The sequence below is a fragment of the Thermobia domestica genome, chromosome 5 (assembly GCF_964235325.1).
Source record: "Thermobia domestica chromosome 5, izTheDome1.hap1.1, whole genome shotgun sequence".
In the NCBI taxonomy this organism is placed as follows: domain Eukaryota; kingdom Metazoa; phylum Arthropoda; class Insecta; order Zygentoma; family Lepismatidae; genus Thermobia; species Thermobia domestica.
In genome coordinates this window covers 136,707,311-136,729,081 of record NC_137458.1, presented here as the reverse complement: position 1 = coordinate 136,729,081, position 21,771 = coordinate 136,707,311, and the positions used below count along the sequence as shown (strand labels likewise).

Sequence of the window (21,771 nt, the reverse complement as noted above, 5' to 3'; positions counted from 1 at the left end):
CCATCTTCTTGAATAGGTTTATTAAAAAACTTATTTAAAAATATTTTCCTTAAAATAATCTCCATTAAGTAATTTACTGATTTTCAGAACATCTTACGAAGAAACGTTCTAGGAATTTCATTTTAGAATGCACCAGGGGCGCACCGGGTCTGGACCCCCAACACACACACACACACACACACAAAAAAAAAAAACGTTCTAAGTCAACATATATTTCTGCACTCTCTCAATAGAAACTATATTTGTTTAACAGAGAAAGGATTGATGTAGCATGAAAGCTTGATCGTACGCTTTATCTGTATGATCTTGTTCTATTATTTTTCCCCTTTATTAGATTACTTATCGCCTTTTGGGGGTGCAGAATAATATGTAATATGCCATTACAGTCCAATGATATTATGTTCTTAATAGGAGGGTGCCCGAAATTTTTTGCACCGACTGTACTTGATGTTTAACAAAAAATTTCTGGCTGTTCATATTATTCGTAATTTTATTTGTTATTCTATTTCAAATTAACATGGAAAACTGTAAAAATTCATTAGGAATTATAGTTTTGGGAATCAATATCTTTATTTACATTTTAAATTAGTTATAAGTCTTGTATATGGATGTGTAAATGGATTATTACAATTCTTACGGTGTCAGTGCTATCTGAAAATATAGATCCACTATTGGACGGAACTTTCAGACCAAATAACCAATCTAAAATTCGACAGAATTTTCAGGACCACCCTTCACCTCTCTTTTAGATACCTAGGTCCTTCTAAAATCTAGTTTGATCCAGATTTTACCAAATTTTATTCGTTTCAAAGCCCCACCGCCAAAATGCTTAGTTTTGATTGGATGATAAACCCACGCTCTGATATTAGGGCGCAATTATTCCATTCCATGCCGGGAAGTCTCGCTGAAGACGCCAGATCCTGATCTTCTCGATCAAAAAGTCGAAAAAGGAGCTAGAAAAGCTGCAAACAAGGTAACATTTGGATTTAATTAACACCTAAAATCACTGGAAGTCTCGAGGAGCCATGCACTATTAAATTCCATAGTAAAAAACTGAACTAAAAAGCTGAAATAGGAAGTGCAGTATAGTGACGCCATGATTTCATCCACCGATCGCTATGGACAGGATTCAGAAGTAGTGTGATTTCCGTTTTTCTTTTCTTAAAACCGGTTCTGAAGATCAGTGTTTTCCCCTGATATTTTCACCTCCAATTTTCCTGCTAATTGAGGGTTACAAGACCTGTCCACATATAGATTTGTTTATGTAGGTAGCGAGTGATTTTTTTTTTTTTAACATACATGGCGGTATTCAATTTTGCTGTAGTTAGGATAGTAGCCATAATGCACGTGTAAATTTACAATAAGGGCTCCTATCTGACTCCCAAATTGGGAGTACGGCTTCCAGCGGGATGAGTTGAACATTTAGTTTGTTCCGGGTTCCTGCCCCTTCAGGGCAGGGGTCCTATTGTTAGTTAATACTTCGATATGTCCCCTCAGGGCATTGATTAAACAGGTTGAGTAAAGAATGTGATTTAGTAAATATAAGGGCCAGTTGGCCCTGTTCATTTCTTTCCTTTTCCTTTCGAGCCGATTTAACATGGTAAAATATGAATGTTTTTTGTGTATATTTATTAGTATAACATGTATTAATGTAGTGTGTAGTATGAATGTGGCATGTATGTGTTCGTAATGTAGAAACATGTTCTAGTAGTAGTAATTGTGATAGTTAAGTGATGAAAGAGTGTGTGAGATAATTAAATATGGACAGTGTAGTATTTACTATGTGATAATTTTTTTATTATTCCGTCATTAAGTGAACTCATACACAATATTCAAAAGTGAACGTAATATAGTATAATAATTCCGTGTACAAGGTCACATTCAGTTGTTCAAGGGTTGATTATATCGTCGCTAGCCCTAGTGTCAAAAGTCAGTACTAACCGCCATTCTTCTGTCGAGGTGCTTAGTGATTTAGTTTTCATGAAATTGACCTTTCTTTCCGAAATAAAACCTAGAAGGTATAATTCACAGCCCATATGAATGTACAGTTAGGTCAAGTGACCCAAAATTAATATATCCTGAAAATTTCAACATTCTGCCTAGTCTAGAAATCGAAATATTTAAGTAAATAAACAATACGTAAATTTTAACAGAAGTCGGGCGATATGATGCTAGTTCTTCGCTTTGAAATTATAATAAATGTCCATTTTTTCTTCGTGGCTGCAGAAGTTCATTGTTGCTGCAGAATTTCATAAACATTAAACATTATCGCAGATAATTCTATTTTCAGTGAACATACGTAGGATTTTTTTTCTTTCTTCTTAATAAAGCTACCGAGTATTACATAGTATTGTGTGTGTGGTGAAAGAGTCTTGAGTTCGAGTGAGGTTGTCGTGCGGTGATCGGAATGGGAAATGTTTGTAGTGATTATAGATTTTAAAGTGTTATGATGAAATGTGTATATAGGCTGGGCGTAAATAGAGGAAACAGGGTGTTTGTAAAATATAGCGTCTTAGTAAATGAATATAGAAGATAGAACGCCCATATAGTTAAATATATAGTAGCCCAGTGAGTACTTCGCTGCGTGTTGATATATAGATATTGAATAGATACGTGTAGCTACAAACATCTCAGGTTCTGACCCCTGCACCATAATATCACGCGGACCGGAGGGCGATATATAGTCGGACTACGGTAATACTTTGTAGTTTTATGGGTTATAATAATAATCAACCATAGTAATACCATCTGATAGAATGGGTAGCATCATATAATCGTTGACTAGACATATTGAATAATAAATTATGAAAAGACAATAGTAGTTATACAAGAGGGCTGTAGTGAATCATATCTTCTAGTCGGTTTTAAAAATAGAATGTACCACTCCGTGAGATTTTTTTTCTTCACGTCACCTACTCGGGCTAGCTTATAATGTTCATGGAGGCGACGGTTCTGATAGGGTTACAGAATCAAAACAATTAATTATTGAAATTTATTATCCCGTACCCGGGCATCGACATCTCCCCTCTTGAATATTTTCGTTTTATTTTCTTAGTTTTCAAACTAAATAGTGATGGAAATTATTCGATGCCTCAGAATTTAGCGCATTCTGCGAAGGGGAGCTATCGGTGAGGTTTGGCCATAGAAATCACCGATCCAAAATTCAGTTTATTTAATTTTTTTTTATTTTTGGCAAATCATTAGTTAGGGATATCTTAGATAATACTTCTATTCTAGTTTCATTACTGTCCTCGAACCTTCTTAGTTTTTCTAAGGGGTCGAATATTTTTTTTTTACTTAGAGATTTCAAAATTGGGGACGCAGTTACCTGGTCCCTTCCCCCTCTCCCTTTATCCTGCTGGTCTGGGCCGGATACGGGGCTCGGATTTCAATCTTACAACCAAACTCTTGTGGGATTGGGATCTGATGGACACAGAACTTGCATCCTTGGCAGCAGGGCGCCCCCTTGAATCTACGTATTTGAGTAGACCACCCTTTTGGCATGTTAAGAATATTTTGGCTATGGATTTGTTGAGAGCGAAATTCGACTTCTATCTTTGTAGCGTTAGTTATTTCCCACTTAAGTCTTTGGCGCCCCTATTCTTCGTCTTCCTCCTTCTCTATCTCTCTCTCTCTGTCTTCATTTCTTCAAGTTTTTTTTTTTAATTTCAACCTTCCCCCCCCGATTTTGAACTTGTTGCTTACGATTTATTTAACGTACAACTCTGATCTGAAATTACCAGCTGAGACGTTGCAAGACACGATTCATGAATGGAGTAAATAATGATTGGGTCTTCCATCACATTTTGACCTATCGCTGAAATGAACAAAGACTTAGTATTTGACGACACTTCGATTACGTTCTTTCACCGTCGTTCCTCTTAAGTTTTTTTTTGTAATCCGTTGGTCACTTTCCTTTCTGTTTTGGTTTTCGATTACTTTGTAGTTAACCTGGGCCCAGAAATTGTACTTTGGTTTATCTAGTTATATCTTTAGAAATGCTCTGTGTTACGTGCCTGCCTCACAAAGTTTTTTTTCTTCATGATTTAAGCACGAATTGATTATATAAAAGTGAAAAATTTATAGATACGCGGTATCAGGTAGAAAAGCGATTTTCTTTTTTCATATGTAATGTCGGAAGTCATTTGTTTTGGGACAATGTTTGCAACCTTGTCAAAATTTTATTATTGGGGTGATTAATTTAAATGTGTGCGCATTTATTGAATATAAATATATATATATATATAGAGAGAGAGAGAGAAATGAATACGTCGAAATGTATATGTACTTAGTATACGAATATGATTTTATAGTAAAAGTATGATATTAAAGGTATTATATGAATATATGTAAGAGCGCTCGTGTCTGTCCCCCTAAACGTGTGTTGGTTGCTATAGTTTACTAGTAAGTTCTCCGACGAATGTAAGAATGTAGATTTTGTTAAGAATACCGCCGTGCACTCAAGTAATTTTCCTTTTCTTTTGAATAAATGTAAATGATACCTTATGTAATTATGTAATGGCATGTATTGGAAAGTAACGGCAGGTCTAAACGTAACTCACATCATAACGAATATTATCCCTGAACGACTAACCCAAAAACCATTGTGGAAAGTGTACCTTGAATCCTTCTCACCTGCATATGTATCCTGTGACTTGACCAGTTTTTTTTATCCTCAATTTAAACCTTCATACTCCGTACACCTGCGGGAGATCGTTTTTAAAATCCGAATCATATATACATATATACGAAAGTGATCCTAAAGAAAGGTCTCATGACGTGTCCCAGTGTTAAATAAATAACTTAAAACTATTCAAATAATAAGTTTGGAAATGGATCGTCTAAGAGGAGAAACATCCTCCAGTGAAAGTTATTTTCTCAAAATCCCTAGATGGATAAAGCGTCGTAGTGTGCGATTGCAGACATAAACTGTTAAGAGTTACAAACCGAATATAGACGATGAATGGTTTTTGTAAACCAATAGTTAGATATATATATAGATATATAAATAAACACAAACTAAGTTAAATGGAGCGAAATGTTTTGGACACTACGAGTAGTGCGTGATTTGTGATTTGAACGCTCAATTATTATTATACTATTGCTCAATGTGAGGTAGAGACTCATAAGTTTTAATACACCTAACAGTTTTTTTTCCTTTCTTCTTTGTCAAAATTTTTTTTAAGTGAAATAAGTGTCTTCTTTGCGTATGTCGCAAATCATAATTTTGCTTTAGCATGCCTAAGATACAATATATGTAATTATTTTTATTTGTCAAGATGATTGGATATATAAAAATTGACTAGAATATAACACTATGTACTCTATTAATATATAACCAAGAACTTGTGCTTTTAATATTTTCTTCATAATTATTTGTTTTGTCTTTTTTTTCACTATGAATGTAATAAACTATTTGTACCCTTGTAGCTAGTTGATTTTCCTTTAAACATATATACACTGTCCTGAGTGAGTGAGCGTGTGAATGCATGATAGATTTAATTTAAGTAATTTTAGTGATATCATTTGTCATATTAACATCTGTAATATATGTGTCATGTTTTAATAGATGTGTTAAGGTAAATAACCTAGGTCATGAAGGACCGCTACTAATGGTTTAAATCGGCTCTAGGAGTGAAACAAAAATAGCAGGATGAGCCTAAATACGACATCTTTCTTCCAGGAAGTTGAAATTCTTATTGATACGATGCATAAATTTATATTGAGTTTATAAGTCTGATTTTTTTTTCTCTTGGCTAATTCATATGTGTGGTCGATCCTAGAGAACAGAGTTCAGATGCTGGATGGTTATCAATCACCGGTTGGAATAACAGTACAAAGAATGATTTCACCTTTCTCGTTTCCGGGTCTAGGTCTGGGCAATCCCACGGTCGTGGTGCCTGGAGCTAGGTCTGGGTGGTATGAGGGAACATGTGTCTATTCCGAAGCATTCCAAAATTGATTAGTCGTTAATAAAATTTAGAATGATTCATCTTTCAACGACTTTCCCGACCTTTAACTATATTTCCGGAATTATCCAGTAATCTGTTTCTTATTAAAATACCCTATTTCTTTTCTTTCTTCTTTTCCTACCTCCTTCTTTTACCCTTCTACTTTCTTCTCTTTCTTTTCTATTTCTAAATGAAAGAAAACGGAGTCATGATTGAGAGTAGTCGCTATTGGCACGGTCAATAAGTTGTTTCAATGAGTTTTCTTCGGGAGTCCGATATGGAATAATTATCAATAACAAAAGGTTTATTGGAAGTTACTTTATTGGAGAATAATCATGATTTCGATTAGTAGATGATGTTTCGTAATTCGTTCTCGTTAAAGAGAATTAATTTTAGCGACTCCTCTACATTGCGATTTTCTTCGTTTACTACTACTTTTTTTTTACGTTTTCTTTCAATATTGGCGACCGTTGACATCGGACAGTTACCATGGAAACAATTGTTTTCCCTGATAACGGATCTGAAATTATTTATTAAACACTGTTTAGGATCGAGCACATATTGACTTGGCCACAAAAGGTGTATAATTAAAAAGTTACAGTGAGATTAAATAATCATAGTCATTGGCTGTTCTGCTATCTTTGTCTCTCTCTGTAGAAAGGGGGAAATGAAGGAATTTGCTAAAGTGACTTCTAAAATTTGAAAATGCTGGAAGTTGACCCAAGGGGGAATTAGATAGGAGTCCTTAATTTATGAATAGTACCTGAATAATAAGTATTGTTAGTCTATAAGTATATAATTGCATGTGTTTATATTGTGTCTTTTTATATGGAAACTATGGCAACCAATAGGGAAGTAGTATCACACGAGAACGCGGAAGTCTCATGTACACAATGTACTTTAGAAAGTAGTGAGAAAAGAGCTCGCGTCTCTCGTAGGCTAGTGAGGTGTCACGAATGTGGGCTGAAATGGATTCATTTCAGTTGTATTAATTTAGAGAATACTGCTGAAAATGCAGAAAAGGTCCGGGCTGGTGAGATAATTAAATATTGTAAAGAATGTGAGGGGAAGCTCCACCAGTCGCGTGAACCCATGAGTTTATCGTCTGAGAGAGAAAATGAACATCCCGATTCGGACGGTGAGCGAGGGTATAGTACCCCGAAGAACCGAGGCCAAGTATCTCCAGTGGAGATATCTGACCTCGATGATGATGAAAAAGATGTGGATCCAATTGGTGATAAACCCAAAGAAAAGCAAAGGAAGACTGTGTCATCTAGTAATGACGCCCTCCTCCTTTCGTTGCAACAAATGCTACAAAAAATGAATGAAAACAGCCTGGAGATGAGACGTGAAATGAATGAAAATAGCCGGGAGATGAGACGCGAAATAAATGAAATAAATGAAAAAATAGATGAGAATAGCCGGGAAATGAGACGCGAAATAAATGAGAAATTTTACACCTCGAAACGAGAAACCGAATCTCGATTCGAGGTATTAACCCAGAAAATCGACAACATATGTTCGGACTTTGCTTCCTCAATAACCACATAGAGGGAGCAAACGTCTACTGAAATTGATTTGGTCAGATGCGAGGCTCAGCAATCTCTAAAGCAACTTCAGCAGGAGACTGAGGGTAAATTAGTTCATGTAAATTCTGAAATTGAACAAATAGATACCAAATTGCATAAAATCAACAATAAATTAGAAACACAGCAGGCCGAAATTGATAGTTTAAAGTCAACCTTGTCAGACTTATCATTGGAAACCAAACTGGAAGTAACTGACCAGAAAATTTCGAAAATTCAAAACGAGATAGTAAATATTCAAAAGGAAATGACGAAATCTAGTCGCGAAAAATCAGAGGTAACCTATCATTTCCCCGGTAGCGATTCCTCAGAAATATTACCCGCTATAACAACTACCTGTGGCGCAGGAAAAGCAAATTTAACGTCAGTTGATGCACGGGATATTGCGACGCACTACCCCATGCATCGGTCAGAACCAAAGTCGTGGTTCAATTCCAATAGTGTGCCGAATCAGTCGAGTGTTGTGACGACTACGGTCACTAGCGTGAGGGCTCCCTCCTTACATGGAGGTATACAATCACATAGCGTGTTGCCGGGAAGAGGAGATGGGTGCCATTCTGAGTCGTTGTTCACGGGTGCGATTGGTCCGGGGATGGAGCCCAACATATTTAATACGACCAACAGAATCCCTTTTAATTATATGGGTAATTATAACACAGCTACGACGTCGTCGGTGGTAAATCCGGTGACGACTCCGATTGTACAGGATAATATGTTAATTCCCACCAACAATTCCCCTACTTATGTTAGTATGAGCTCTAAAGTTGCCCTCCGGGATATTGAACGTTTTCCCACGTTTGATGGGAACATTGCGAACTGGTTACCTCGTGTTTTCCTGCTACCTAAAAGGTGAACTCACAATTTCAAGAATCTTAAGCTTTTCAACTGTACTGAGGACAAAAAACGGGAACTTCTATCTCAATACCCAAAGTGAATGTTACACTGTCTCATTTGAGTGCATGAGAGTATGAGTGAGTAGTTAGTTTATTAGTATTAATACATGTTAATTCTATTCAACAAAATTTTGTTATTCAAACAAATTTTTTTAACGACGCCGGGGAACTGTAATATGCCATTACAGTCTAATGATATTATGTTCTTAATAGGAGGGTGCCCGAAATTTTTTGCACCGACTGTACTTGATGTTTAACAAAAAATTTCTGGCTGTTCATATTATTCGTAATTTTATTTGTTATTCTATTTCAAATTAACATGGAAAACTGTAAAAATTCATTAGGAATTATAGTTTTGGGAATCAATATCTTTATTTACATTTTAAATTAGTTATAAGTCTTGTATATGGATGTGTAAATGGATTATTACAATTCTTACGGTGTCAGTGCTATCTGAAAATATAGATCCACTATTGGACGGAACTTTCAGACCAAATAACCAATCTAAAATTCGACAGAATTTTCAGGACCACCCTTCACCTCTCTTTTAGATACCTAGGTCCTTCTAAAATCTAGTTTGATCCAGATTTTACCAAATTTTATTCGTTTCAAAGCCCCACCGCCAAAATGCTTAGTTTTGATTGGATGATAAACCCACGCTCTGATATTAGGGCGCAATTATTCCATTCCATGCCGGGAAGTCTCGCTGAAGACGCCAGATCCTGATCTTCTCGATCAAAAAGTCGAAAAAGGAGCTAGAAAAGCTGCAAACAAGGTAACATTTGGATTTAATTAACACCTAAAATCACTGGAAGTCTCGAGGAGCCATGCACTATTAAATTCCATAGTAAAAAACTGAACTAAAAAGCTGAAATAGGAGGTGCAGTATAGTGACGCCATGATTTCATCCACCGATCGCTATGGACAGGATTCAGAAGTAGTGTGATTTCCGTTTTTCTTTTCTTAAAACCGGTTCTGAAGATCAGTGTTTTCCCCTGATATTTTCACCTCCAATTTTCCTGCTAATTGAGGGTTACAAGACCTGTCCACATATAGATTTGTTTATGTAGGTAGCGAGTGATTTTTTTTTTTAACATACATGGCGGTATTCAATTTTGCTGTAGTTAGGATAGTAGCCATAATGCACGTGTAAATTTACAATAAGGGCTCCTATCTGACTCCCAAATTGGGAGTACGGCTTCCAGCGGGATGAGTTGAACATTTAGTTTGTTCCGGGTTCCTGCCCCTTCAGGGCAGGGGTCCTATTGTTAGTTAATACTTCGATATGTCCCCTCAGGGCATTGATTAAACAGGTTGAGTAAAGAATGTGATTTAGTAAATATAAGGGCCAGTTGGCCCTGTTCATTTCTTTCCTTTTCCTTTCGAGCCGATTTAACATGGTAAAATATGAATGTTTTTTGTGTATATTTATTAGTATAACATGTATTAATGTAGTGTGTAGTATGAATGTGGCATGTATATGTTCGTAATGTAGAAACATGTTCTAGTAGTAGTAATTGTGATAGTTAAGTGATGAAAGAGTGTGTGAGATAATTAAATATGGACAGTGTAGTATTTACTATGTGATAATTTTTTTATTATTCCGTCATTAAGTGAACTCATACACAATATTCAAAAGTGAACGTAATATAGTATAATAATTCCGTGTACAAGGTCACATTCAGTTGTTCAAGGGTTGATTATATCGTCGCTAGCCCTAGTGTCAAAAGTCAGTACTAACCGCCATTCTTCTGTCGAGGTGCTTAGTGATTTAGTTTTCATGAAATTGACCTTTCTTTCCGAAATAAAACCTAGAAGGTATAATTCACAGCCCATATGAATGTACATTAGCTCAAGTGACCCAAAATTAATATATCCTGAAAATTTCAACATTCTGCCTAGTCTAGAAATCGAAATATTTAAGTAAATAAACAATACGTAAATTTTAACAGAAGTCGGGCGATATGATGCTAGTTCTTCGCTTTGAAATTATAATAAATGTCCATTTTTTCTTCGTGGCTGCAGAAGTTCATTGTTGCTGCAGAATTTCATAAACATTAAACACTAGCAGCGTTCACCCCGCTTCACTGCGGTCACCCCGGAACGCAATAAACTTTGTTACTTAGATAATTTTTACTTTTTCGCTTTCAAGTGATATGATAAAAACCATAGAAGATTGCAGTAAATGTTAACATTATATCGCCTGTCATTTATGTTAACCCGCCCCGCTTCGCTGCGGTCACCCCCGAACGCAATAAACTTTGTTACTTAGATAATTTTTACTTTTTCGCTTTCAAGTGATTTATAGCGCCTGTCAGTTATGTTAACCCGCCGAGTCACAGGGTCATGCGGGTTGCATATAAATACGTTTATTTTTATACCTATGATGAACTAATAACAAAGGATTTGTACGTATGGACACCTGAATGGTCAATTATCTCAAGACACTGGTAATTGAAAATTAAAGTGATATGATAAAAACCATCTAGGGTCCAAATCCTAACAACCCCCCAAAAATGAAAGAAATCGGTTCAGCCGTATTAGCGTGATGAGCGGACAAAGGATTTTGTGCGTTCTCTTTTATATATATAGATTATCGCAGATAATTCTATTTTCAGTGAACATACGTAGGATTTTTTTCTTTCTTCTTAATAAAGCTACCGAGTATTACATAGTATTGTGTGTGTGGTGAACGAGTCTTGAGTTCGAGTGAGGTTGTCGTGCGGTGATCGGAATGGGAAATGTTTGTAGTGATTATAGATTTTAAAGTGTTATGATGAAATGTGTATATAGGCTGGGCGTAAATAGAGGAAACAGGGTGTTTGTAAAATATAGCGTCTTAGTAAATGAATATAGAAGATAGAACGCCCATATAGTTAAATATATAGTAGCCCAGTGAGTACTTCGCTGCGTGTTGATATATAGATATTGAATAGATACGTGTAGCTACAAACATCTCAGGTTCTGACCCCTGCACCATAATATCACGCGGACCGGAGGGCGATATATAGTCGGACTACGGTAATACTTTGTAGTTTTATGGGTTATAATAATAATCAACCATAGTAATACCATCTGATAGAATGGGTAGCATCATATAATCATTGACTAGACATATTGAATAATAAATTATGAAAAGACAATAGTAGTTATACAAGAGGGCTGTAGTGAATCATATCTTCTGGTCGGTTTTAAAAATAGAATGTACCACTCCGTGAGATTTTTTTTTCTTCACGTCACCTACTCGGGCTAGCTTATAATGTTCATGGAGGCGACGGTTCTGATAGGGTTACAGAATCAAAACAATTAATTATTGAAATTTATTATCCCGTACCCGGGCATCGACCTCTCCCCCCTTGAATATTTTCGTTTTATTTTCTTAGTTTTCAAACTAGATAGTGATGGAAATTATTCGATGCCTCAGAATTTAGCGCATTCTGCGAAGGGGAGCTATCGGTGAGGTTTGGCCATAGAAATCACCGATCCAAAATTCAGTTTATTTAATTTTTTTTTATTTTTGGCAAATCATTAGTTAGGGATATCTTAGATAATACTTCTATTCTAGTTTCATTACTGTCCTCGAACCTTCTTAGTTTTTCTAAGGGGTCGAATATTTTTTTTTACTTAGAGATTTCAAAATTGGGGACGCAGTTACCTTGTCCCTTCCCCCTCTCCCTTTATCCTGCTGGTCTGGGCCGGATACGGGGCTCGGATTTCAATCTTACAACCAAACTCTTGTGGGATTGGGATCTGATGGACACAGAACTTGCATCCTTGGCAGCAGGGCGCCCCCTTGAATCTACGTATTTGAGTAGACCACCCTTTTGGCATGTTAAGAATATTTTGGCTATGGATTTGTTGAGAGCAAAATTCGACTTCTATCTTTGTAGCGTTAGTTATTTCCCACTTAAGTCTTTGGCGCCCCTATTCTTCGTCTTCCTTCTTCTCTCTCTCTCTGTCTTCATTTCTTCAAGTTTTTTTTTAATATTTCAACCTCCCCCCCCGGATTTTGAACTTGTTGCTTACGATTTATTTAACGTACAACTCTGATCTGAAATTACCAGCTGAGACGTTGCAAGACACGATTCATGAATGGAGTAAATAATGATTGGGTCTTCCATCACATTTTGACCTATCGCTGAAATGAACAAAGACTTAGTATTTGACGACACTTCGATTACGTTCTTTCACCGTCGTTCCTCTTAAGTTTTTTTTTTTTTTTGTAATCCGTTGGTCACTTTCCTTTCTGTTTTGGTTTTCGATTACTTTGTAGTTAACCTGGGCCCAGAAATTGTACTTTGGTTTATCTAGTTATATCTTTAGAAATGCTCTGTGTTACGTGCCTGCCTCACAAAGTTTTTTTTCTTCATGATTTAAGCACGAATTGATTATATAAAAGTGAAAAATTTATAGATACGCGGTATCAGGTAGAAAAGCGATTTTCTTTTTTCATATGTAATGTCGGAAGTCATTTGTTTTGGGACAATGTTTGCAACCTTGTCAAAATTTTATTATTGGGGTGATTAATTTAAATGTGTGCGCATTTATTGAATATAAATATATATATATATATAGAGAGAGAGAGAGAAATGAATACGTCGAAATGTATATGTACTTAGTATACGAATATGATTTTATAGTAAAAGTATGATATTAAAGGTATTATATGAATATATGTAAGAGCGCTCGTGTCTGTCCCCCTAAACGTGTGTTGGTTGCTATAGTTTACTAGTAAGTTCTCCGACGAATGTAAGAATGTAGATTTTGTTAAGAATACCGCCGTGCACTCAAGTAATTTTCCTTTTCTTTTGAATAAATGTAAATGATACCTTATGTAATTATGTAATGGCATGTATTGGAAAGTAACGGCAGGTCTAAACGTAACTCACATCATAACGAATATTATCCCTGAACGACTAACCCAAAAACCATTGTGGAAAGTGTACCTTGAATCCTTCTCACCTGCATATGTATCCTGTGACTTGACCAGTTTTTTTTATCCTCAATTTAAACCTTCATACTCCGTACACCTGCGGGAGATCGTTTTTAAAATCCGAATCATATATACATATATACGAAAGTGATCCTAAAGAAAGGTCTCATGACGTGTCCCAGTGTTAAATAAATAACTTAAAACTATTCAAATAATAAGTTTGGAAATGAATCGTCTAAGAGGAGAAACATCCTCTAGTGAAAGTTATTTTCTCAAAATCCCTAGATGAATAAAGCGTCGTAGTGTGCGATTGCAGACATAAACTGTTAAGAGTTACAAACCGAATATAGACGATGAATGGTTTTTGTAAACCAATAGTTAGATATATATATAGATATATAAATAAACACAAACTAAGTTAAATGGAGCGAAATGTTTTGGACACTACGAGTAGTGCGTGATTTGTGATTTGAACGCTCAGAATTATTAATATACTATTGCTCAATGTGAGGTAGAGACTCATAAGTTTTAATACACCTAACAGTTTTTTTTTCCTTTCTTGTTTGTCAATTTTTTTTTTAAGTGAAATAAGTGTCTTCTTTGCGTATGTCGCAAATCATAATTTTGCTTTAGCATGCCTAAGATACAATATATGTAATTATTTTTATTTGTCAAGATGATTGGATATATAAAAATTGACTAGAATATAACACTATGTACTCTATTAATATATAACCAAGAACTTGTGCTTTTAATATTTTCTTCATAATTATTGGTTTTGTCTTTTCTTTTCACTATGAATGTAATAAACTATTTGTACCCTTGTAGCTAGTTGATTTTCCTTTAAACATATATACACTGTCCTGAGTGAGTGAGCGTGTGAATGCATGATAGATTTAATTTAAGTAATTTTAGTGATATCATTTGTCATATTAACATCTGTAATATATGTGTCATGTTTTAATAGATGTGTTAAGGTAAATAACCTAGGTCATGAAGGACCGCTACTAATGGTTTAAATCGGCTCTAGGAGTGAAACAAAAATAGCAGGATGAGCCTAAATACGACATCTTTCTTCCAGGAAGTTGAAATTCTTATTGATACGATGCATAAATTTATATTGAGTTTATAAGTCTGATTTTTTTTTCTCTTGGCTAATTCATATGTGTGGTCGATCCTAGAGAACAGAGTTCAGATGCTGGATGGTTATCAATCACCGGTTGGAATAACAGTACAAAGAATGATTTCACCTTTCTCGTTTCCGGGTCTAGGTCTGGGCAATCCCACGGTCGTGGTGCCTGGAGCTAGGTCTGGGTGGTATGAGGGAACATGTGTCTATTCCGAAGCATTCCAAAATTGATTAGTCGTTAATAAAATTTAGAATGATTCATCTTTCAACGACTTTCCCGACCTTTAACTATATTTCCGGAATTATCCAGTAATCTGTTTCTTATTAAAATACCCTATTTCTTTTCTTTCTTCTTTTCCTACCTCCTTCTTTTACCCTTCTACTTTCTTCTCTTTCTTTTCTATTTCTAAATGAAAGAAAACGGAGTCATGATTGAGAGTAGTCGCTATTGGCACGGTCAATAAGTTGTTTCAATGAGTTTTCTTCGGGAGTCTGATATGGAATAATTAACAATAACAAAAGGTTTATTGGAAGTTACTTTATTGGAGAATAATCATGATTTCGATTAGTAGATGATGTTTCGTAATTCGTCCTCGTTAAAGACAATTAATTTTAGCGACTCCTCTACATTGCTCTTTTCTTCGTTTACTACTACTTTTTTTTTACGTTTTCTTTCAAATACCAATTCAATACTTCATAGACATAGTGGTTTGTAGTATTGAACATCCTCCCCTCAACAAAGCTTGTGCCTCTCAACAAAGCTTGGGTCCTTCAACAAAGCTTGGGCCTCTCAACAAAGCTGTGCCCCTCAACAAAGCTTGTGCCCCTCAACAAAGCTTGGGCCCCTCAACAAAGCTTGGGTCCTTCAACAAAGCTTGGGCCCCTCAACAAAAATTTCTAAGTGCGCGTCTAGAATGCATTGTTCATTTACTAGATAACCTGGAGAACTATGTATTACATTTTAACAGCAATCACTTTCAGCAAATATTTGCTCGCAACTAATTTAAATATTAATATATTTATTCAGCATTTTAAATTTAGATATTAATACAAGCTGGCTGTCATGTTTTTGCAGATGTAAATGATTAGCGTATTTCGTATTTCTAAATAATAATAATAATAAAAAAAAACGTTTCTGCTAATTGAAATTTCAGGTTGTTCTTTAAGTTAGATATACGGTACTGTCTTAACGTGTACCATGTTTTCTGCAAAGGTTGGTAAATCTACATTGGGTATAGATTGCTTCTGCAAACCCAAAGGGTGGTGACCTTTAGAGAAGTTTGTCTAATTCTTTGTCGTCCATTGTATGTTTATCGCACTTGTCTTTGCGTATTAGCTTAGAACACGGTATACACTTTAGCGCATCAAGTACCGGTACTTATCATTCAATACGTCTTCAGTGAGTATAAGTGCACAGCACAGAGACAGTGAAAGGGAAGTTTTCCCTTCGATTTACAGGTAGTCGTGTTCTTAATGGATATAGTATAAAGTCGCTAATCGAGAAATTTTGGGAGATGGAATCGTTAAATAACTGCGAGGAAATTCATAGAACATCAGTACTCAATAAAGTAACAATGCAAAGCATATTAGCTGCCATGAAACGTAGTTTCAAAACGTTGGTATGAAAATTCACTAAACAGAAAGGTAATCGATGGTGCAACTACACATAAAACATATCGTGAAAAAGATTGACTTCATCCCATTTTAACTAAAACCTATTCAGCTTTTACTGACAATAGATTGAAGTAAACGAATCGAATATAGTGAGTGGTTTCATCAGTTTCCAGCAGACAATTCTGATGCTGTTTTGGACTAAAGTCCGCGTCACCCGAATTGGCGTGTGCCATCAGCGAATAAGCTCGCAGTGCCTTGTTGCTAAACCTTCGGGAGAAATCTAATCATTCATAATTGATTTTCTTCGTATTTGTGGACAATTATGAATGATTAGTTTCCACCCTGAAATAGAAATCTAAAGTTTAACCTAAAGTAGTACAATTAATTTTTGCATATGAAATAGATAATTGTCAATAAAATTCGGTAAAATAGGTGGCTCTGTTCTCCAAAATTATTCAATTACAATTACGATTGCCGAATTCAAATGATCAAATTGCCAAATTAGTGATACTTATAAGAAAATTACATATGTTTGAAAGTAATGTGTCTACATTCCCTTTTCCGATCCTGTTATACTATTTTATTCCCCATAGGTTTGTTCCCATTCTGCACTAACTGATGATAAGTAATTGGGTCTATATCTTTTCTAAAACAACGTTTACAATAATAATCTCTTAATTTCTATTTGATCATTGATTTAAACATATTGTCTATGTAATAAGTGTAAAAATGAAGTATAAGAAACATAGCACTTTAACTGACAATATTATCATATACATATCATACAGTTAGTTACAAGCACTTTTGTTACATAATTTCTGTTGACAATAGATGTTCTGTTACAAGTTTGTAATTTTCGTTTGTATATTGCTGTTCACGATTGTATTTATCTTTCTTTATGTATCTTAAGCAATACAAAAATTTCTTGTTTGCAGTATGACGCTAACTATATATATAGGCCTACATATTATATTTTTAATTACATGATTGGTTCAGGTACTTATTAAAATATAATTAATCATAAATCCATCTTAATGTACTTACCAACAAGAGAATGGTACCAAAGGCGAAACAAAACATTAGTGGGCCAGAAAGATCCGTGTCTTGAAGGATATTTGCATCAGTATCTCGAAAAGGGTTCAACACAGCCAAAGTCTGAAAAAAAAAATGAATGTATAAACTTTGTAAAGACTATAACGGCATTCACACCCTACGGATAGTCACCTTTAAGGTTACTCTTAGCCATGAAAATGTTAAAGGACTAACTGCATTGACGAACTCGACCGATATAGTCACTTAGCTATTTATTACAAGAAACTATTATAATAGTTATTTTAGCTATTAATTCTATTTATTGCTATTAATTAAAAAATTCGCCTTAGTTCAAAATTATTTTGTCGTTTGGAGTAACGGACGAATTGATGAACGAACGTACTAATAACACAATTTTATATCTAAGCCCTATTGAGTTATCCTAATTCTTTCTTCTATATTATAAAAGAGAACGCACAAATCCTTTGTTAGCTCATCACGCTAATACGGCTGAACCAATTTCTTTCATTTTTGGGGGGTTATTAGGATTTGGACCCTAGATGGTTTTTATCATATCACTTTAATTTTTAATTACCAGTGTCTTGAGATAATTGACCATTCAAGTGTCCATACGTACAAATCCTTTGTTATTAGTTCATCATAGGTAAAAATAAACGTATTTATATGCAACCCGCATGACCGTGTCACTCGGCGGGTTAACATAAATGACAGGCGCTATAATGTTAACATTTACTGCAATTTGAAAGCGAAAAAGTAAAAATTATCTAAGTAACAAAGTTTATTGCGTTCCGGGGTGACCGCAGCGAAGCGGGGTGAACGCTGCTAGTAATAAATACAATAGAAAGTACTTAAAATCAAAATGAACTTTATTAGATTATTTGTCCATTGGCACAGTTGCAGCTCAGATTATAGGTAGAAGAGAGGCGTTGTGTTGTATCCACCGTATCATTACTCCCCTCGCCTAACCATTTTATCTCGTCCCATCATTTCCACTTTACCTAGCTTAATCGAATTTTCTTGAATACACAATGCCAGTTCTTCCACGAAAAAAAAAAAAAATAATAAGTTCTGATATGGAGTTGGTGTTTCTTTGTCAATTGAGAATTTAACAAAAAGAGGGATTCTATTACACCTAAGTAAATTCAATCTGTATAACACAGAAATGAATGGTGAGAGCAGGCCCGTAGCCAGATCAAAAATTTAGGGGGGGGGTCGGTTAGAAGTTAGAGGGAGCCCGATCCAACCATATTATGGTTCATTTGCTAGTCTACCTTGAAAATTTTAGGGGTGGGCGGTAAAAATTTAGGGGTCCTGGCCCCCCTAGACCCCCTTGGATACTGACCTGGGTGTGAGGCAAGAACATGGTAACCCACAATTTTGCACGTGCTGTGTTTTGGAGCACCCGATAGAGAGCAACGCATACTGCTTCGTTTACCCTAGTCCGTTTAATCCCACATGTATAGTCGTATGTAAAAAATCAGTTTTCCCACTTTGTAAATGAATTGTGTAGCAGAAACCTCTAATTTCTTACAATAGTAAAATTAGGGATTACCATGTTTTAGCCTCACACCCTTCAAATACCCGTCCTGGATTATCGAGAGAAACAAGGGAGTACTATAATTGCTAGTGGTGATCGCATCGGCATACAGAGGAATTCTATGTGCTGTTTTATGTTCCGGAAACAGGTCTTTTTGATGGTTGGATGAACTATATGGAATAATCTCAGGGCAATTTCCAAATAACCACACGACATCTAAATACTGCTTCCTGATAGGTACATTCCATTAGAACTCAACGGAAATCCCATGGTTATTTGAATTACCCATAAAACTTACACTGCGATACTGAATGTTCCGTAACAGGTAAGTGTATGACACCCAAAGAATATCTCGTGCACATGATTGTACTATATAGTATAAATTTAACACAATCTATGAGACAAACCTAGGAAACAACAACCAGTCAATAATTAAAGTACCAATTTGACGGTTAGAACTTTTCATCACTTTACATATAATTATAGAAAACAAAATAATCACAGTGTTTAAAGAGATAGTATGTTTCATTTTTATATAACAATAGTTTGAGCTACCTTATTGACGATTAGATAGAAGGATGTGAGTCTGCAGCCTATGATGTAGATGTGGTCAAAACTTCTACTAATGATTAAGATTTTGTATTTGTTCGTATCCTCTCATTCTTAGTTCTGCTAAATCTTGCTTCACTTATTTGCACATTTACTATCTATAATCTCAAGGTCTTCACTAGACAACATAATGATAATTTGAGTCTAACGTAATGTTTCTGGATGATACTAAAATATATGAGAATTAAACTTAAAAGTTTTAAGTATAATCTTAATCCCATACTATCCGTCGTTAATTAATATATGGACGACATACAAAGAATTACTCTGCTACTTGAAACATATGTTATACGGGACACCTATTATTTTGACCGTGATTGAAATCAGACAGAGAAACTGTGTGTGTTTTGAAAGTTTGGATTCCTTATAGCAGAACGAGTTTATATTTTCTGCTCTGAAGAATTTGATTCCTGATTAAAGTTGTTAGAATAAAATAATAAGCTGCAGTTTCCAGTTTTATATAGAGTAACCGTAATGTTTAAAGGGGTTCTAAATATAGAAACAGACAACTAATATTTGAAACGCATATGCCTACACATAAAAATCGCGCATGCCATTTTACCAGAAGGAAATGAAAGTGCAAAGAGTGTGCAATATTGGCCTTGCTTAATCCTATTCTGGCAACAATATTAGAATAAATATGTTCCCAAACGGTAGCAAAGCAAGGACAGATTCAAACACCATTTCAAGAATAACATGATAGATCTATTTCGTACCCATCGTGAACCCATTTCCCACTGTCAAGTTCTGGAGTTGAAGGGCCCGCGGTGGATCAGTGAAAAGTGTTCACCTCTGACGCATGGAGTCCTTGGTTCGATCTCAGATCGCGCCAAGTAAGCCTTATGATTTATAAACATTGTGTGCGTGGGTTTTCGTCAATTTCCTCCCACTTTTTATCATTTTACTATTTCATTCACTTCTCATCATCACTGTCTCTTTTAGCCTAGCGGCATAATCGTGGGACGTAAAACTTATAAAGATTTCGTTTCATTTTTTCTGGAGTTGAAAGCTCCTGTAATGAGTATGATTTTAAACCACATCCAGTGTCAACACCAGAACGTGAAGATAAGTACATTTCCCCTTTGTGATGTCAGTAGATTTCCCAACACAGACAGGTACCATATCCCACCGTTTGATCACAATACAACAGGGCCAACACAATCCAGGAAGGCTCTCGAATCTCTTACAGAAATGATCCAAATGACTTGTTTCAAGTCCCTAAGTGACACCTGAGCTGAAATATGGGGGTGTAAAATCCCCATAAGAATAACATGGGGACATTTTAGAAATAATTGAAAGCAACCAATATTAAAGTTTAATTCATAGTTTTTTGTGGTCACTGAGATGAATAGTGACACTTCCAGGGAGGGGGAGAGTCTAAAAGTAATCGAAGACGACAGACATAAGTGTTGAATTCATAGTTGTCGAGGTCGCTGAGTTTAATTGTATCAATTGTCATGATGTTCAAATTCATCCTCACCCCTAGGGTTAGGGTGAGGAGAGGATGACTTTTTAAAAATAATCAGATAAGCTAGCTAATTAGTAACTACTGTAATTAGAGCGTATTAAACACATTAACAGATATTCTCGCGCTTGTGCGGAACTCTGCGGGTTGCTAGTATTGAATTACTTCATTGTGAATCTTTTTTTTTATATATATATATCAAAATTTTTCCCCTCCCTAAATTCTCCCGCCCTGTGCTCGAACACAGAATAGCACTTACCTAAAAACGGGCCTGGTTGATGGTAGAAATAGGATGTGAGTTACTGAACCAAATAACAAATTTATTTCGCCCAATATGAAACTTCTGTCTTAGCATAAATATTAGAGCTTTTTGTTTAAATACTGTGTAAATGCTAAGAATCCCTTTGATATATTTTAAAATTAAAGTTTCAAACTTAGCAATCGACTAAAGGTTATATCAGGTTCAAACTAATACATTCTAGTATCCTAGACTATAATTTCTGATTCTCTGACAAAATGCAGTTCTTGTGTTATAAACTGCGACGTCGTCGACAATCGATCCAGCAGTCAGTCGCGGATACAAAAAATCTAGTTGTTGAATACACAGTTGTCCGGTAGGATCACTAAAAAAGCCCGCTATCTGAACGGGTATTCTATAACCCCATCCACTACGATTTATTTTGTGAATTCTGACAACTGAAGAATAAGTTATACAAGTCTATTATAGATGGTTTATCATTACTTATATAGCTTTCAAAACCTTACGTGATCCTACAATAGTTTAAATTTTATGACGAGTGTAGCTCGTCATTGTGCGATTTGTCACCGGGTGGCCATGCCGAGCTAGACTTGCCATTTCAGTACAAGAGGATAATACAGAAATTCCCCCATAACAAATTTCTAGTTTAATATATTACTTTAACCTATAGTATATTAGGAGCAGGAAATGCAGCGAAATATGTCGCAGCTAGGATGATGCCTTTCTAAACTCTAGTCCACTC

The 21,771-nt window shown here is 35.5% G+C and overlaps 1 protein-coding gene across 1 annotated transcript in view; it reads right to left on the bottom strand.

Annotated features, from left to right (window-relative positions):
- LOC145686141 (protein YIPF5-like) overlaps positions 1-21,771 on the bottom strand; it is a 547,759-nt gene that overhangs the window by 149,863 nt on the left and 376,125 nt on the right. The window contains exon 2 of the mRNA XM_081759129.1: positions 17,151-17,261. Within this exon, the coding sequence (XP_081615255.1) occupies positions 17,151-17,186 (36 nt within the window). The 5' untranslated portion in view covers positions 17,187-17,261. The remainder of the gene's footprint in view (positions 1-17,150; positions 17,262-21,771) is intronic.